Source organism: Mastacembelus armatus, chromosome 9 (assembly GCF_900324485.2).
Source record: "Mastacembelus armatus chromosome 9, fMasArm1.2, whole genome shotgun sequence".
Lineage (NCBI taxonomy): Eukaryota > Metazoa > Chordata > Actinopteri > Synbranchiformes > Mastacembelidae > Mastacembelus > Mastacembelus armatus.
Window position 1 is genome coordinate 374,863 of NC_046641.1, and position 20,546 is coordinate 395,408.

Genomic DNA, 20,546 nt, shown 5'->3' on the forward strand with positions numbered 1-20,546 from the left:
CTGTTTGTGTTTAGGCAGTTCGTGGGAAAGATTACCTTTGTTAAAGTCTCCTAGGACAATAACCAAAGTGTCTGGGTTTGTCCATTCCATGCACAGTATCTCGTCAGCCAGTGCGCTCTCAGAAATCCACTCAGCTGTAGTACAGAGTCTGGTATAAGATCACACAGCCACATTTTCGTGAACCACAAAACACAGTACGTGGAAAAGTCTTTGTTTTTGTTCAGCTGCAGGTCAGCTCTTTTATTTTGTTGCACAGTGAGCGCACGTTGGAGAGTAATATCCTGGGGAGTGTGGTACGTAATCCGTACCGGCGGAGACGAACAAGCACACCTGAGCATTTCCCTGCTTCTGCGGAGCCTCACTTTGTTGTGTACCTCCTTGATCAAAAGAGCCAGTAAATCCACAGTAGAAGCCAGAAAACTCGGAAATAAGTCTACAGGGGTGGTAGGTCTGATGTTCATGAGCTCTTCTCTGTAGTAGGAGCCAGCAGAACTGTGGCAGAAAACTTGATAAAAACACAAAACAAGGAAATGCAGAATGCACTGAAACACTGAGACAGCCATCCACGGCGTCATCTTAAATAATACTGTTCCTATATCTAGCTGAGTGAGAGACTGTCAGATTGGTGTAACACTTCATTATCAAGGGTTATTGAAAGTTAATTTCTCTGCTGGCCCTTCTTTCTACACTGTATATCTTCAGTGAATTGTAAAAACTTTCTTAACTTAACATCTTAACTTTTATACTCTTCTCTCTTAAATTGATGTCTACAACCTCTTCCCAAATCATACCCAATATCTAATATTATTTCCCTTTAACCATTCTGTCATACACTGCTACATCTATCATGTTGTGTGTTTCCAGGCCAGGTCAACCAGCTGCAGCCTCCCTCGTCTCTGTCTCCTTCATCCTGTGAGTCTCCTTGCTCAGAAACTCGGGTCACCCAGTTTATTCGTCAGTTTGTGGCATCCTGCCTACTGGTGTCTGACTCCAACACAGAGCTGTCCTATGTGCTGCCTTCTGAGGCCGTCAAGAAGGGCTGCTTTGAGAGGCTCTTCCAGGTACAAAGACTTATTGGTTGTTGTTGGTTTCTGGATAAACTGTAAAAACTAATTGAATCTTTTAAACAGAACTAATAAACAGCAGTTTTGCAGTGGCACCTGTTAACTTACAGTATGCTGTTCTGTTCTATATGTGTTCAGTTAGTCAAATATCTTTTATTGTGTATTAGAAGGAAGCTAGAACTTTTATTTTGATAGCACTGGATGCCACATTTTCCAGTGTGGGAGGGAAAAAAGTTAATCAGTTGTTGTTCTGCCTGCGTGAATGGCGAAAGCAGGAGTTACGGATCAGAAATAAAAGTTTGTGTTCTTACTGAGTAACATTGGTAGCAGAGGATGGTTAGCAACTACAGAGCACCTCCAAGCTTTGATGAAGGAAAACCGTATGAAAGTTGGAAGAATGAAGTCGCCGTTTGGACCAGAGTCACAGATTATAGATTTTGAACAACATTACTCTCGGATGCGCAAGTACAAAATGGAACTTCCGATGCTGTTTTGGCTTTTAAACTGTTGGATACTGCATGTCTGGATACGAAAGAACAACAGTTAGCTCTCACACCATGCACTGATCTTACTTTTGCATCTATGAAGTCGGCGCTGAAGAGGATATTTGGAGGAAATCCGGCCACTGTATCCGGAATGGGAATTAATCAAGAAAGTGTATGTATCACAGAACAGAGACGACAGAGAGGCAAGTCATGGCCACAAAAGGATCAACAGAGAATGCTGGCGCCTGGCACAAACCCACTGGACAGATATGGCCGGAGATCAAAGTGTGCCGTGTGTCAGTCCACATTTCACTGGGCCAAGGACTGTCCACACAAAAGTAAGCAAGTCAAGTTGACTGAAGTGATTGTTAATGATCAAGTAGAGGAGTGTAATATCAGTCTGTACACAGAAGAGTCACTCACTGCAGCAGAAATCCCTTTGACCAAGTGTTTTGGTTCAGCTGTTATCGACACTGCATGCACACAGACTGTGTGTGGACAACAGTGGCTGGATAGCTACATCACTGAGCTAAGTGAGAGAGAGTTAAATGAGATAAAGAAAACTGAAACACACAGTCACAGACCCTTCAGGTTTGGAGATGGACAAGTGATACACTCTACAAAAAAATTAAAAATTCCTGCAAAAATTGGAGATACTGAATGTCACATTGAAACTGATGTCGCCCCAGTTGACATTCCATTGCTTTTAAGTAAAGCCTCATTGAAAAGAGAAGGGACAGTACTGGATATGGAAAATGACAGAGCAGTGATGTTCAACAAACCGATAAAACTTGACTTTACAAGCTCTGGTCATTACTGTGAACATTATGAACAATAAGAACAAGAGCATTCAGTGTGATGAACGGGTGTTGACAACTGCAGAAAATGTCACTTCATCAGAAAAAAAGGGGAGCTCTGAGGACGAAATCCTCACAGTCTCAGAGCAAATGAACCTAGCGACAAAACGAAGAATCTTGCTGAAACTGCACAAACAGTTTGGACAGGCTTCTGCTGACATGTTACAGCGGCTGTTAAAGAGCTCAGGAAACAACAATACAGACTACCACAACATCTTGCAAAAGATTGTAAGTAATTGTGAAGTGTGTCAAAGATACAGTAAGACTGCATCTAAGCCTGCTGTCGGCTTACCACTGGCATCTCAACGCAATGAGACTGTGGCTGTAGATCTGCATGAGCTTGTACCGGGTGTGTGGTATCTCCACATTATTGATCAGTTCACACGGTTTACTGCAGGTAGCATTCTGACCACAAAAAAGTCTTCCGAAATAGTGAAACACTTTGTCCATGACTGGATAAGTGTGCACGGCCCACCCCAGAAGCTGTTCAGTGACAACGGAGGAGAGTTTAATAATGATGAAATGAGAGATATGGCAGAGAACTTCAACATAGAGGTTAAGACAACAGCTGCCTATAGCCCATGGAGTAATGGACTTCTGGAGCGACACAATCAAACGCTTACTGAGATCATAATTAAAGTGAAGGCAAGTAATGGCTGTGACTGGAGCACTGCTATGGACTGGGCTCTCATGGCAAAGAATACAATGCAAAATGTCCATGGCTACAGTCCTCATCAGTTAGTTTTTGGACAAAATCCCAACCTGCCCTCTGTGCTCACTGATAAACTCCCAGCTTTAGAGGGTACAACAAAAAGCAAATGGATAACAAAACACATCTCTGCTTTACATGCATCAAGAAAGGCTTTTACAGAAGCAGAGTGTTCAGAAAGAATACGTAGAGCACTGAGGAAACAAACACGTCATAGAGATGATAAATATGAAGCTGGAGACAAAGCATACTATAAAGGAGTGGACTGCCCTGAGTGGAAAGGGCCGGGAGTGGTCATCGGTCAGGATGGTGCTGTGGTCTTTATCAGACATGGAGGAACCTGCATTCGGGTACATCATCTCAGACTAAGAAAAGTGAATGCAGCAAACATGGAACAACATGTCACAGAGGATGATACTGAAAATGACGCAGACTCTGAACAAGGACAAGGAATTGCCAATAGTAATGCAGAGAACACAGAACACATTGGGTCTCAAGTGCAACAAAGGTTCATGCAAATAGAACCTGCAGAAGATCTCACAAGTGACACAAAGCAAAGGACAGATTTCAGTCTGAAGGCAGGGCAAATTGTGAAATACAAAGACAATGGTATTTTACACACCGCTGAAGTTCTAGGGCATGCAGGAAAAGCTACAGGTAAATACAAAGACTGGTACAACTTAAAGTATATGGAACCTACTGATGTTGCAGAGACTACTGAGTCAGTGGATATGTCAAGAGTAGAGAACCTTCAGGTAGAAATCCATACCACAGAGGCAGATGGTCTGGCAGATGCCTCCCTTTACTGGTACAACAGAGTAAAAGAAATAATACTCACAGCAGGAGGAAAAGTTTCTCAAGTTGATCCAGCTGTTTTCTATTGGCTAGATCAGGACTGTACTATCACTGGGATTCTGGCCTGCCATGTGGATGACTTCATATGGGGAGGCACTCAAAGTTTTTCCTCTACAGTGATACCTCAGCTCAAATCTGCATTCCACTTGGGACGTGAGGAGCATGGGAAGTTCTACTATGTGGGGATGGACTTTGAGACTGTTAACCCTCTGGGGTCGACGCACGCGCCGGCGCGTTTTGACGCATCTTTTTCTGATAAGGCCGAAACAAACTTAAATTACTCCGTCAATTCTGATCGTACAGATAAAAGAAGTATATCATTCAAATCTATAAAGGGTCTAGTTTTAGTGGTATACCATCATAATAACAACAAAACGTTGTGCTTTCTTTAAATAAAGAAAGCCGACAGGGTGCGCTCTCGGCCTTTTCTGTCTCTGCCATTTCTCTTCACAGACGCGTAAATAAAACAACCAGAATCTCAGCGAATACTTGCCTCATAAAAATAAGAATTATATGGCTAGAAAGCTTGAAATGTTTTCTTTTGAGTGAAACAATTCAAGTCGAAAACAAATCATCACTTTTGATTTAATCCGTATGAACGTAAGGAGAAGTCCGTTTTTTCCTGTCTCACCTCATTACAGGTAAATCCTGTGTTCTCAGGTAAATCACATGACTATTCATCCTGAGCCACACCCTCTTGCATATGGCCTTTCTGGACAAAAAGTGTCTTAGAAAATTTAAATCAGTGTATTGTTTACTGTGAATGTGTGAACAAGATGACATTCACAGCACTCTGAAGTAAACACTTTAGCCTACAACATGCAGGTCTCCAAAGTCTTGTGAACCAATGTTCTGTTGGTGTTTTATGGTCTTATTTCAGTGAGTAAAAAAATTGTAGTTTTTCACTAACCATGCATAACCACTTTTTTCTCAAAAACACAATACTGTATAAACTTGCTGCTCACATATTATTGTAGCCAATTTTGTGCTGATTACAGTGTTATTAGACTTTAGACATTAATATGTTTAAAAAACACTGAAAAAAAGCACAAATGTCAGGACATGTCAAAAATTGTCCAGGCCCCAAAAACCCCCTCAGACCCCAGAGGGTTAAGAAAGGAGTGCAAATACACCAGGATAACTACATTCAGCATTTGCAGCCCATACATATGGATCATTCACGAGCAGTGGAACAAGACTCACCTCTCAGTGAGAAAGAAAAGGATTGACTCCGATCCAAGATTGGCCAGATTCTTTCGGTTGCAAGACAGAGCAGACCAGATGTAATGTTTGATGCCAGCAACTTGGCGTCAGGACTAAAAAAGGCTACAGTACAGTCTATTCATGAAGCAAACAGAATTGTGTGTAAATTAAAGTCCAAGAAGGTAGTTTTGAACTTTCATTTGGGCAGTGATAATATCATAAGGATGGCCGTGTTCAGTGATGCTTCATTTGGAAATCTCTCAGATGGAGGTACGCAGGGAGGACATCTCATTATCCTAATGGGGGAAAAAGGAAAGTTCTCACCACTTCCTTGGCAGTCCAAGAGAGTCAAGAGGATTGTTCGCAGTACTCTAGCAAGTGAAACATTGGCCATGTCAGATGGGATTGACAATGCCATCTTTCTGTCTACACTTTTCTCAGAACTGACTTTTGGTAATATTGAACATCCCACAACAATAACCTGTGTCCCAGATAATCATTCACTGGTAGACGCATTGCAGTCCTCAAAGTCAGTCACTGAAAAAAGACTGCGTCTGGAGATAAGCAGCATCAAGGAACTTATTCAAACCCAAAAGGTTGAACGAGTCCTTTGGTACAGTACAAAAGAACAACTTGCAGACTGCCTCACAAAGAAGGGGGCTTTGTGAGGCGGACTTCTCCTTGTGCTACTTAAGGCACTCAGTGATGGGCAATGGGAACTTAGTTAGACATACAAACAATTGAATTCAATTCAATTCAATTCAATTTTATTTGTATAGCGCCAAATCACAATACAAATCATCTCAAGGCACTTTACAAAAACTAAAACTAAAAACCCAACAATTCCCTTATGAGCAAGCACTTGGCGACAGTGGAGAGGAAAAACTCCCTTTAACAGAAGAAAAAACCTCCAGCAGAACCGCGCTCAGTTTGGGCGGTCATCTGCCTCGACCGGTTGGGGTGAGTGGATAGAGCAGAGAGAAAAGAACAGCAACAATAAACAACAAATAAACACTGCAGGTTGGTGGGACCAGTAACTGCACATCAGCGATATACAGCTCCAGGACCAGGGACACCTGCAGAAGGTATAGAGAGAACAGAGAGAGAGGGAGAGAGCACAAACTAGGGGAGAGAGAGAGCACAAGGTTAGTGACATTCAATGGTGGAATATACATGAGGTGGGAGGAGAGGAAGAGAGGGGAGGGGAAGGGAAGGGTAGGGGGGGTTAGGGTAGGGGAGCTCAGTGCACCGATGGTCCTCGGGCAGTCTAGGCCTATAGCAGCATAACTAAGGGATGGTTCAGGGTTGCCTGAAGCCAGCCCTAACTATATGCTTTGTCAAAGAGGAAGGTTTTAAGTCTAGCCTTAAAAGTACAGAGAGTGTCTGCCTCCTGAACCCAGGCTGGGAGCTGGTTCCATAGGAGAGGAGCTTGATAACTCATGGCTCTGCCTCCCAGTCTGCTTTTGGAAACTCTGGGAACCACAAGTAGACCTGCACACTGAGAGCGAAGTCGTCTATTGGGATAATATGGTACTATGAGGTCTTTAAGGTATGAAGGAGCTTGATTATGAAGGGATTTGTATGTGAGAAGAAGGCTTTTAAATTCTATTCTATATTTTACAGGGAGCCAATGAAGAGAAGCCAATATAGGAGAAATATGATCTCTCTTGCTAGTTCCTGTCAGGACTCTGGCTGCGGCATTCTGGATTAATTGGAGGCTTTTTATGGAGATATTGGGACATCCAGATAGTAATGAGTTACAGTAATCTAGCCTTGAGGTAACAAATGCATGGACTAGTTTTTCTGCATCATTTTGAGACCGGATGTTCCAAATTTTGGAAATGTTGCGCAGGTGAAAGAATGCAGTTCTAGAGATTTATTTTATGTGTGAGTTAAAGGACATGTCCTGGTCAAAAATAACTCCAAGGTTTTTTACAGTAGTGCTGGAGGCCAGGGTTATGCCATCTAGAGTAGCTATAATTTTAGAAAAGTTATTTCTGAGATTTTTTGGCCCAATTATAATGACTCTGAGTTTAAAAGTAAAAAGTTACTGGTCATCCAGGCCTTTATGTCAGTTAGACAGGCTTGAAGTCTGGTTAACTGGTTTGTGCCAACAGGTTTAATAGATAGATATAACTGAGTGTCATCTGCATAGCAGTGGTAATTAATAGAGTGCTTCCTAATGACATATCCTAAAGGAAGCATGTACAGGGTGAACAGAATCGGTCCTAGCACGGAGCCTTGTGGAACTCCATAACTAACTTTTGTTCGTGTGGAAGGTTCATCATGGACATGAACAAACTGGAATCTGTCCGATAAATAGGATTGGAACCATTTTAACGCTGTTCCTCTGATACCAATCACATGCTCCAGTCTCTGTAATAAGATGTTGTGGTCAATGGTGTCGAATGCAGCACTAAGGTCTAGGAGGACAAGTATCGAAACAAGTCCATTATCTGAGGCTAAGAGAAGATCGTTGGTAACTTTCAACAGTGCTGTTTCTGTACTATGATGTGCTCTAAATTCTGATTGAAAATCTTCAAATAGTTCAGTCCTGTGTAAGTGGTCTGATAGCTGCTTAGCAACCGCTTTTTCTAGGATTTTAGAAATAAATGGCAGGTTGGCTATTGGTCTATAATTAGCCAAGACTCCTGGATCAAGACTAGGCTTTTTGAGTAAAGGTTTGATTACTGCAGTCTTAAAGGCCTGTGGTACGTAGCCTGATACTAGAGATAAATTTACCAAGTCTAATAAAGATGAGTTCATTAATGGCAGGGTGCCTTTAAGCAGTCTAGTAGGGATGGGTTTTAAGAGACACGTTGATGATTTCGATGAAGCAACTACTGATGTAAATTCAGAGAGATCTATGGGAGAGAAGCAGTCTAAACATAACTGAGGTCCTACAGATGATTCAAGAGCTACTGTAGTAGAAGATTCATTTATGGCAGGTATAGGAAGCATCTGCTGAATTTTATCTCTAATAGTTGTGATTTTATTTGTAAAGAAACTCATAAAGTCATCACTGCTGAGAGCTAAGGGAACACTGGGCTCAACAGAGCTGTGACTTTTTGTCAGCCTGGCTACAGTGCTGAAAAGAAACCTGGGATTGTTCTTATTTTCCTCTATTAGTGATGAATAGTATGCAGTTCTGGCTTTACGGAGAGCTTTTTTATATGTTAGTAGACTGTTTTTCCAGGCTAGAAAAATTTCCTCTATGTTTGTGGAACGCCACTTCCTTTCCAGCCTTCGTGATGCCTGCTTTAAGGCACGAATATGTAAATTATACCATGGGGCTAGTCTTCTCTGATTCACTAACTTCTTTTTCAGAGGGGCTACAGAATCAAGCGTTTCACGCAGTGAGGTTACAGCGCTGTCAACAACATGATCAATTTGGTAGGGAGTGGGATTGAAGCAGCTGCCCTCCACTATGTTTATACTTGGCATAGATGTAAATAAAGATGGAATCATTTTCTTAAATTTATTAACAGCGTTGTCGGATAAACATCTGCTGTAGTGGAATTTTCTTCCAAACGCTGCATGATCCATCATTTTAAATTCAAAAGTTATGAAAGAATGATCTGACAAAACAGGATTTGGGGGAAAAACTATTAGATGTTCAATTTCGATGCCATAGGTCAGAACAAGATCAAGGGTGTGATTGAAACAGTGGGTGGGTTTATTAACATTTTGAATGAAACCATTTGAATCTAATATAGAATTAAATGCAATGCTGAGGCTGTTATTTTCAACATCTACATGAATGTTAAAATCTCCCACTATAATGACTTTATCTGATCTAAGCACTAAATCAGACAGGAAGTCTGGAAATTCAGTTAAAAACTCTGAGTAAGGGACAGGTGGACGGTACACAATGACAAGTAGAACTGGTTTTTGTGTTTTCCAGTTTGGATGCGAGAGACTAAGAGTGAGGCTCTCAAATGAGTTATAACTGTTCTGAGGATGAAAGTTTAATAATAAGTTTGAGTGGAAGATTGCAGCTACTCCTCCACCTCGACCTGTGCTTCGAGGAACATGATAATTTTTATGACTGAGGGCGGTTGATTCATTCAGACTGACATATTCATCCTGCTGTAACCAGGTCTCAGTAAGATAAAGTAGGTCAATTTGGTGATCAGTTATCAAATCATTTACTAACAGAGATTTAGATGAAAGAGACCTGATATTTAATAATCCACTTTTGACAGTTCTGTTTTTCTGTTCAATAAGAGGAATGGTCTTAATTTTTATTAAGTTTTTATGAATAACTCTTCTGTTAACTTCTGATTTATTTGATTTATATGTTCGAGGGGCAGACACAGTCTCTATGTGGTTTGAGGGGAGTGATTTTGACAATTGAGTGACAATTGTCTATGAAGCCCACATCGTTTGTTGGACACCACCTAGACAGCCAGCGACGGAACGACGACATGCGGCTAAACATGTCATCGCTGGTCAGATTGGGGAGGGGTCCAGAGAAAACTACGGAGTCCGACATTAATTTAGCAAAATTACACACCGACTCAACATTCATTTTAGTGACCTCCGATTGGCGTAATCGGGTGTCGTTGCTGCCGACGTGAATAATAGTTTTCCCATATTTACGATTAGCCTTAGCCAGCAGCTTCAGATTTGACTGATGTCGCCCGCTCTGGCCCCAGGAAACATTTGACTATGGTCGCTGGCGTCTCTATTTTCACGTTCCTGACTATGGAATCGCCAATTATCAGAGTCGGTTTCTCAGCGGGTGTGTCGCTGAGCGGGGAAAATCTATTAGAAACGTGAACAGGCAGGTGATGAGCCGTGGGCTTCTGCTTAAGAGTACGTTTCCGTCGGACCATCGCCCAGGCTAATTCTCCGGGCTGCTCCGGAGCTGCCCTTGGACCACTAACAGACCCTGAGTTCGGTGGCTCCACACCAGCTAACGGGGCTAGGCTAGCTGGCTTTTGTTCGAAGGTGCGGAGCCGCGCTTCCAAATCAGTGATCCTCGCCTCCAAGGCTAACAGAACCTTACACTTATTACCGGTATCATTATCGCTAAAGGAGGCAGAGGAATAACTAAACATGTGGCACACCGAGCAAGAAAGAAAGAGAGAGGGAGAGGCCATGTTAGCTAAGCTAACTAGCTAGCTAAGCTAACCGGTAGGCTAACGAGCGCTAAGTCAGGAAATAGCAATAAATACCGGTCAAAATAGAAAGGTACTTGACTAGTACCGGAATGTAGCAGTTAATGAATTGTTTAGAGTTTAGTTAGTTTTTAGGTGTGTTAAACTATAGCTAGTCTGTTGCTAGTCTGTAGAAGAACTATACAACACGACACGCTTGCAAGACAAAAGTGATTCGCTTACCCGGAGAGCAACACCAACAGGGGGCGATCTCAAACAGACACATATGGTCATTTTTGAGTGATGTGTTGTTATTGTTATGGTGCATTTGTTTGTGTATAAAAATATAAATTAAAAGGGCTCCAGTTGAGCACTAGGAGTAACATGCTTTAATGGATTTTTTTTTTAAGAGAGTGAGTTTGTTAACTTACAGTATGCTGTTCTGTTCTATATGTGTTCAGTTAGTCAAATATCTTTTATTGTGTATTAGAAGGAAGCTAGAACTTTTATTTTGATAGCACCAGATGTGGCCAGTGTGGGAGGGAAAAAAGTTAATCAGTTGTTGTTCTGCCTGTGTGAATGGCGAAAGCGGGAGTTACGGATCACAAATAAAAGTTTGTGTTCTTACTGAGTAACAGCACCTTCATTTTTTTCAGAATTCTACAGCATGGGTGGATGATGTTAATTACCTGTCGAGGCACAGACGTCTGCTTGTGTGTGCCCAGAATCAGGGAGAAGCAGCATTTCAGTATTATGCAGCTAAAATGTGGAGTAGCCTTCCTGATGATGTTAGAAAAGCCTCATCTCTGAAAATGTCAACTTTTCTTTTAGCTCTGCATATAACAACTAAAAGTGTTTTATCTGCACTTATTCTTTTAATTTAATTTTAAGTTCTTTTTTATTCTGTTTAAAATCTATGTTTTAATTATATATTTTATTTTAATTCTTGCCTATGTACTTTTAACTTGTCTTTCACTTCGAATTACTCTATGTATGTATAAACTTGTATTACATTGCTCAGTTGATGATATAGTTTACAGGCCATGTGGCCTCACATTGTACTGTTACTAGGGATCTTAACAATTTCATCAATAATGTACTGTACAGACATTGTTTTCTTCAGGCTTTAGAGAAGAGGTTGGACAGCCTGGCCCTGACCAGCTTTGGGGTGATGGATACCACACTTGAAGAAGTCTTCCTCAAAGTGTCTGAGGAGGACCAGTCTCTAGAGAACAGTGATGCTGGTGAGATTATGTTCCCTCCCTGTGTCTCCACTTAGACTTCCTAGCAACTGAACACCTAAATGAATCATTACTTTTGAAACAAAACTATACTTCTGCACTGTGCATTATCTAAGTAAAAGGTCTGACTTTAGACATTTTTGTTAGTTTTTTTGTTTGTTTTTTTCATGGCTGGTATAATGATCTTGTCTTTCCCTTCCTCTGTTCCTGGGCAGATATCAAAGGTTCCCCAGGGGGAAGTTCAGTGGGGAAATTCTCAACGGGTTCAGGAGGCCTGGGGAGAACACAGGAACAGAGTGGACCTTCTGTGGAGAGTGAGAAACCGCAGGTGGAACTTAGTAATCTGGTCATGTGCTCCAGGCTCAGCCATTCCTCCCTCAAATCCTCCTCATCCAGTGGCTCAGTGAGGGGGAGTGAGAGGGGAGTCTACTCAGAGTTCTATGGAGATTACTCTCCACTCTTTGATGGCCAAGAGTCTGACTCCGCCAGCCTGAGGGGTAAGACAGCAAGATGACAGATGTGCAAAATCAGACACTGATTTTTCACCCCAGTCACAAACCTCAATGACAGCTGTAAATAAGGGACATAGGCTGATAGGTCACTTCTTATATTTCTGTATTTTTGCTTTTACTGTTCATACCCAGCATTGTGCAGGAACAGCTCTTATGGATTTGTTAAGTGTTATGGGTCTTTTCCACTAATTCTACTCAGCTCTACTCTCCTTGTTTTTTTTTTGGTTGTCCATTAGGGGATAGTACCTGGTAGCAGGTAATTTTTTAGGCTGAGATTGTAAGTGAGCTGATCTGAGACTAAAATCTGATGTCAACTAATTGTGGGAGTAGTATATAATGGTTTATGTGGCGGGGGCTATTAAGGGGGGTCACTTTTATGGCCGTTATTTATGACAGTCATAAAGATAATAAACCATAAAATCGTCGTCACGCTCTCCACCCACCGGGCGGCGCGATTTTCCTATTGGTCATGACGTTACTCATGGGATGTGTCAGTTACGTTGTATAAATGTAGGTGTATGTGGGTCATTCAGTATGATTTTATCTAAGTTCGACATCGAGCAACCATGGGCAGCAGCGGAATCTCTAGTGACGTCGTTATCAGGGGCGGATGCGGCGGTGGGCGCGTCGCCGGAAACGGCGGGCGTGTCGACGGAAACGGTGACAGCGCGCATGCGTCGTGTGACCTAGGTACGTGTCCCGCGATCATTCCTGGCACGCCAATCAAACGTCGTAGAAGGCATGTGTCTGACGATGCTGCAGGCCCCCGCGTTTGGCTGTACGAGGGTTCGCTAGGGTATGTTTACGAGTTTAAATATAGTGAGGGGAGGGTTGTGTTTCTCGGGGAAAATGTGTGTACCGGGGAGCGGTGGGGTCAGGGAGGGTCGCGGGCTATGACTGTGGAGGACTGGATGATATTTCGCACTGAGATATGTACCGATCTCAACCACCGAGGCGCTGAGAACGATACTTATGTCATACAGTGGGCCAGTCCTGACAGTCAGCAGTTATTCAGGGTATTCGCCAATCGTTTTGATGCGCACGCGTCAGATTTCATTCTGATAAGAGTGTGTGATGACAGAGAGCAAATCGTATCGCGGCGTAATCATACAGAGTGGGACATACACCCCTATCCGGTGTGGTCTGGCGACAATATCTCATGGTTTAAGGACTTCTATTTTATCCAGTGGGCTGACTGGTGGGGCCTGCAAGATGTGTTCGCCAAGATTGACAATGCAATCAGCGAGGACGAGGGTATCTCAGATGCTAGTGGGGTTAGGAGATGCTTGCTTTATGATGACGTGGAATTTCCTGAGGAAATGTGTCTCTCGCCTGCTGAGCAAGGTGCGACCCAGAGCCTGTGAGACAGGACGGTAAGAATCTGCAGACCTATGCGGGGGTCAGGTGTGTGTTTGTGTGGGTGTGTGTGTGTGTGTGTGTGGTCAATAGTGTTTAACGTTGTATTTCATATTTCTAAAAAATAGAGATTGACGGGCCCATGACTCTGGAGGCGGAGCAGGAATTGTATCGCTGGATTCACCCGACATCAACGCCGCGCCCCAGAGATGAAGAGGAGTCAGCGGCCTTTGTAAAGATGATGGAGAATGGAGTAACGCATTTGCTGTACAGAGCGTTAGCTCAATGCTGGATCGGGAGAAATGGTGCCGGGCCTGCGAGGTTGACTGTCTGTCCCAGGAAAACCACGAGTGTCTTTACGGGTTCCCTGCAGAATTCATGGAGCGTCGTTTTGACTTTGTTATGGAGAGGTTGTGGTCGGCCCGCTTCATTCCTGCTCTCTCAGCATACCTGCGCAAGAATGGCATGGCTGTCGAAAACGCCAGGATCGCAGGGGCTGCTGAAGTTATTCTGCAAAACCAAAAGACCTCAGAGAAACGCATCAAACCTGAAGAAGTCTGGGGCTTCAAGAATTTTGCTGAAATTGAAAATCTGTCAGTCCTCGTGGACACCTGGGCAGCAGGGGTAGTGTGAAAACAGCATTGTACCAAGTCTATCCGTTGTTATTGTGTTTTTTCATTAAACGCCACTGTATTCATTAAATATCTGTTTTTCATTAAACGCCACGGTATTCATTAAATATCTGTGAAGCTCTCCATCATTATATGTTTTGATGTTTGTTCATTCATTCTTTCATTATGGTATGTATGTTTTATCATATAACACTGTCTGATATTTGTGAAGCTCTCCATCATTAATCACAGCTGTATTCATTAAACGCTACTGTATTCAATCATTAACACTGTGTGGGTACCATGCTGATGATTGTGAATAAAAAACATGAGCATTGAAAAGAAACTAGTCATTATTTTACACGATGGAGGGGGTGATGCACAGAATTTATCATGATCCATCCCACCCCGGTGGACTATCAGGCATTAATAAGCTGCGCAATGCAGTTAGAGTAGACGTAGGGGCTAATCCTGCATTATCCGATGTCAAAAAATATTTATGGGGACAAGATGCTTACACTTTACACGCACCCAGCAGGAAAAATTTCCCCAGGCGACGAGTGTTGGTGGGGGGGATAGACCGTCAGCATCAGTGCGATCTTGTAGACATGAGCGAATATGCATCAGAAAACGATAAAGTGCGCTATCTATTAATGTGCATCGATGTATTTTCAAAATATGCCTGGGTTCGGTGTCTAACATCAAAGAGCGGGCCTGTTGTAGCTGACGCATATAAGAGCATACTCGATGAAGGACGAGTGCCACTTAAGCTGCAGACTGACCATGGGACAGAGTTTCACAACAGACACTTTAAACAGTTGTTGAAAAAGCACAACATTGTACTTTTCTCTACATATAACGAAACTAAAGCCAGCGTCGTGGAGAGGTTTAACAGAACGTTTAAAGGGCGGATGTGGCGTTATTTAACAGATGTTAATTCACGGAGATATATTGATAAAATAGACGATCTGGTGGGGGCATATAACTCGGCATATCACAGGTCAATTAAAAGATCCCCAGTATCTGTGAATAGAGAAAATGAGAAAGAGGTGATCAAGACGCTGTACAGGACCAACGATGAAAACCGGCCGCTACCATTCAAATTTGAGATAGGCGACACAGTAAGGATTTTAAAACATAGAGGGGCGTTCAGGAAGGGGTACCATCAGACATTCACAGATGAAATTTTCACTATAAAAGGACGCCGGCCGACAACCCCCGCTGTTTACAGACTTCAGGATTTATCTGGCGAGTCTGTGAAAGGGGGGTTTTATCAGGAGGAGCTGCAGCCGGTGATTGTAGATCCAGACAAACCCTATAAGATAGAGGAAATAAGAGCCAGACGCCGTGGCAAGTTTCTAGTAAAATGGCTCGGATGGCCCGAGAAATTTAACACCTGGGTGGATGGCAGAGATATCCAGAACATCTGAGAGAGAGATAAGCACCATAGGACAGTACGGTCACGCTGTAATCAAGAGCGCCCCGGTGCCATCACCCTACAGCACTGTCAACTATCAAAACCTGGGGTGGATTAACACATACTGTGATCAGAGGCTTGAAGGATCAAAAGGAACATTTGTAAACAGTAGAGTGTCAGCATGGAGAAGCGTCGGGCTGCAAGCTTCCATGTAACTCTCCCAAGTAACGCATCGACAAAATTATATCCCAACAACAAGATTTGGTGTTACAGGGTACACTTAGCCAAGGCAATACAACTGGACGACACGTATGAAGTGGGGCTTTCAGAAATACAGTACCCCGCGACGTGGCGCAGCTTCCCCAAAGATGACGCATCTATTTTGATAAAAGCACCAAGAACCGGGAAGGAAAACATGATCACAATTCCTGTAGGACATTATGACAGTGTGGACAGAATAGCACAAGAATTCAACAACGCGTGTGCGCTAGACGCAGGCACTATGTTTATAAAAATGCGCTACAATCAGATTTCACACAGAGTCCAAATATCTGGTGCTGAAGGGCTGGTGCTGAAATTTAAAGGCCGGCTTGCTAGGATACTGGGGTTTGATCCGGATGAAGCAGCCCATAGTATCCCAACCTGGGCGAGAATATTCACAGCACCACACCCTGCGGATATCCATGCAGGATTGTATAATATTTTTGTATATTCAGATATTATCGAACATCAGCTGGTGGGTGACACGTGTGCACCATTACTCAGATGCGTTAATATAACAGCGGAGAAACGAGGGAAAATACACACAGTCCACTTTGACAAGCCAGACTATACACGCCTCGCCAAACACCGGATCGATTGCATAGAGCTGTCGTTGAAAAACGACCAGGACGAACACGTCCCTTTTCTCTTTGGAAAGGTTATCGTGAAATTACATTTCCGCCCTGTGAGACCATGATGAGGTACCCATACACGCCCGATAACGGTGACAGGCTGCTGAGATATTATCAGAATCAGGCCGGTGGAGAGCTGCACGGGTTCGCGGGGGCCCACACCCAATATGGGAACGGGCTCGGTGGATTATTCCGGAACCTGTTTAGATGGGCGGTTCCGCTGCTCAGAAACGGTTTTAACCTCGCAAAGCCGCATTTAAAATCAGCAGCGGCTAATATTGCAGGAGATGTAATGAGTAATATTTCACGCAAGTTGATGAATGGGAAGCAGGAGGGGGGAGGTGTTGCTGTGTATAAGCCTAGGGGCCTTAAACGACCTCCTGGGGAGCCGGCTCACAGTCAGAGCAAAAAGGCGCGTAAAACAGCTAGTGGCTCTGTCAGACGGGGCAGAAAGGCTCCAGCTGTTAAGCGGCGCAGATCGAGATCTAACAGCAGAAGCGCGAGTAAAGACATATTTTAACAATGTCGCTCATTCACAACCAGTCCGCTGAATGTGTAAAGACTGAGCTGGATCTGTTCACGGTGCCATGTACACAAACGAGCATCGAAAAATATACATTCATTGAAATCCCCCCAGTCTCTGCGATCAACGACAACTCGCCTATTGATTTTTTCATCTCATGCAGCGGGGAAGATTACCTGGATCTAAATGATACTCATTTGTATTTACGCGTGAAAATCACAAATCCAGACGGGACAAACATTGGAAACGGTGTAGACGTGGGCTTTGTGAATTATCCAGGATGTACACTGTTTTCGCAGGTGGATGTGATGCTGGGTGACAGGTTAATCACCCAGGCATCAAACACATATCCTTATAGGGGTGTGATTGAATGCTTAATCAATTATGGCCGGGATACCCTGGAATCCCAGTTCAGCACCGCGCTATTTGTTAAGGACACCAGCGGCCACATGAATAATCATACCCTGGATGGTGAAAACAGGGGCTTAGGGGCCAGAGGCCGCTATACAGAAAACAGCAGGATTGTGGAATTAATTGCACCGGTGCATGTGGACCTGTTTTTTCAGGAAAAATTCCTGCTAAACGGACTCGACATTTCCATGAAATTCATAAGGGCGAAAGACGAATTCTGCCTGATGGCCGCGCCCAATACGCAATTCTGTGTTAAAATCCTGAGCGCCAGTCTTTTTGTGAAAAAGGTCACACTGTCACCTCAGGTAAAACTCGCACACAGCCGTGTGTTACAACACACAAATGCCAAATACAGCGTCGACAGAGTAGCGCTGAAAACACACTCGATTCCGCCCGGAACCCGGGTGTGCTGGCAGGACAATCTATATCTGGGTCAGATTCCTAAATTTGTCATCCTGGGTTTCGTCGACAATGAAGGGTTCACAGGGAGTTTCACCAGAAACCCATTTAATTTTGAACATATGGACCTAGAGTACCTGTGTCTCTATGCTGACGGCCAGGCCCACCCCGCTAAGGCGTTTCAGCCCCACTTCCCCCGGGGTCAGTACGTGCGTGAATATTACCAGCTAATCCAGACAACCGGGCGACATCTTAAAGACAGGCCGCTGTCGATCACGCGGGAAGATTTTGGCCAGGGTTATGCGCTGTTCTGCTTTAACCTGGAGCCTGATGGCGGGAGTGGGGGAAATGTGTCTTTAATCAAAACCGGAAATGTCCGACTGGAAGTGAGATTCAGGACTCCCCTGGCACGCACCGTTAACTTAATCTGTTATGCAGTCTACGATTCAGTTATTGAAGTGTCAAACAGCAGACAGGTGTTGGTGGATTATTATTGAGACATGAACACTATCGAATTGACTGGTGCTGCTAAAAAGATAATTGGCGACAGAACCTATTTTGTGGGCGTGAAGCCCTGTGACCATCTGACCAGGCTCAAAATAACCAAACGTCCTGCCGCTCTGATTGTAAACACCGATCCTTCAACCTTACCCGGAGAGCACTGGGTGGCCATATATCTGCCAAGTGGTCGGCAAGCATATTTTTTTGACAGCTTCGGACACGCCCCAGACAGATTCAATCCCCATATTGGTCGGTTTCTCCTGAAAAACGCCAGCAGAGTGCTTTATTCACGTAGTCAGGTTCAGGCGCCCTTCTCTATGACCTGTGGGGAGCACTGTCTGTTTTTCCTGAGTCACATCCAGAAAGGCATGAGCTACAGCAAGTTTATTAAAAAATATGGCAGCAACCTGGCTCGCAATGACCAGAGGGTCTCAAGCTTTGTCGCTGGAATTAGACCTGCATCTGTACACAGCAAGTTTACATGTGTTCAATGTGTATTTCTGAGATGATGATGATGATAATAAATGATATTAAAGATAGTGTATGTAATGAGCCAGTACACTGCATGTTTAAATGTATTCAATGTGTATTTCTGAGATGATAATAAATGATATTGTTGTATATTGATTTGTGGTGTGTTTTTATTTTAACAATGAGATAAAATAAAGACCTTGTACACAGAAATACATTCAAAATGTTAGAAAATTTATTACAGGTCAGAAAATATTTCAAAAACACATACAGTAGGACAACAAATATTTCATGAATACATTCAACAGGTCAGAAAACATTTCAAAAATACATTCAACAGGTCAAAAATCATTTCAAAAAATACATTCACCATATCAGAAAACATTTCAAAAAATACATTCAACAGGTCAGGAAACATTTCAAAATACATTCAACAGGTCAGGAAACATTTCAAAATACATTCACCATATCAGAAAACATTTCAAAATACATTCAACAGGTCAGAAAACATTTCAAAAAATACATTCAACAGGTCAAAAATCATTTCAAAAATACATTCAACAGGTCAAAAACATTTCAAAAATACATTCAACAGGTCAGGAATTTATTACAAACACATCCAATATTAAAAAACACATTCAATATGTCAGATCATCACCATCATTACAAATAACAGGCCAGAAGAGTCAGTATTGAGCCCAGGGCCCAGAGGAATGTTTGTGACGTGCAGCCCTTAGGGGCCTTGGTGATGGTGTGACAGTTCTGCTTTTCTTTTCACTGGTGTATGAGAAGCTAGATTCTAGCTCATCTTTACCTGTCTTATACTCCTGTATGACCCGTCGTGCCAGGGTGTTTGGTACTGCTGATAATGGCACATTCAGATCTGCAAGTGTTTTTAAAAACTGCTCCCAACCGTGAGGAGTCAGAGACCCTGAGACACGATGGGGTGCAGTGACTCTTTTAATTAAATCGTATAAGTGTGTGCCTCTGATCGTCTGATTGTTGATTCTGACCTCACCCTGGGCTGTCCATGAAAACACATCTGGTGATCTAGACAGTGCAGACATGATGTGCTCTGCATTTTTTCTCTGTCTCTTGGGAACATGTTTCAACACCTCATCAGCCACCAAATCACGCACCCTACTCTCATCGCGAGGCGCTCCCACATTCTCATCATCATCACCACCACCATCACTATCTCCTGCAGACCCTTGCACGGGAGGAGGCAGTGACAAAGTCAACACACTCTTTTCACGCTCCCCCTGTCTCACAAGTGCAAGGTACCTCTGTAGAATTGCAGTGTACTTTTTGGCCTTGTCATGCACATCAAGCCCTTGGTCATATAAAACAGCAGTCATCTCCCGGTCAAGGTCATTCTGAGCAGCCTGCCTTATGTTACCGCTGGCATGGTTTTGCTTTAACATCTCCAGCTGTTGATGCAGTACAAGATACATTTTCTGAGCATGCTCCATATCTATCTATTGGCGATGAGGCTGATGATTTCAGGTAAGGCTGCTCCTAACAGCGAGATGAGGAAACCTCCTGACTGATTGATAAGCTTCCTCTTCCTGATGCCTGATAGTTTCCTGTCAGCTACCCGTCTGATCACCGATTTACACTTCTTCAGCTGTGTATACTGCTTGTCGCTCAGAGGAATATTCCCCTTTAACACATTGAGGGCAATCTCACACAGAGCGGTAATAAAGTCCTTGTCACAGCTGTTTATGATGGCCCTGCGTTGCCTCGGTGGTGATTTATAGAGGAGCTCCAACAATGGTAGATTTCTACGCATACGGTGAGACATTGTCACTTACCCCGTCTGGGGATGTACACAACCTGCTGGGTAGAGAGCAGGTTTGTTCTAAGCCTCAGATGGTCAGGTGTCTTTGCTTTATAATCAATTAGTAAGTAGCCGTATGCTGCACTTGTGGCGTCA

The 20,546-nt window shown here is 43.3% G+C and overlaps 1 protein-coding gene across 7 annotated transcripts in view; it reads left to right on the top strand.

The window, feature by feature from the left end:
• Positions 1-20,546, top strand: part of abca2 (ATP-binding cassette, sub-family A (ABC1), member 2) — a 211,041-nt gene that overhangs the window by 99,098 nt on the left and 91,397 nt on the right. For all 7 annotated transcript variants that reach the window (XR_003296547.1, XM_026322565.1, XM_026322568.1 and 4 more), the window contains 3 exons: positions 865-1,061; positions 11,399-11,519; positions 11,732-12,013. Coding sequence is in view for 6 of the 7 variants with exons in the window: in XM_026322565.1 (XP_026178350.1) it covers positions 865-1,061; positions 11,399-11,519; positions 11,732-12,013 (600 nt within the window). In the remaining variant the exon portion in view is untranslated. The remainder of the gene's footprint in view (positions 1-864; positions 1,062-11,398; positions 11,520-11,731; positions 12,014-20,546) is intronic.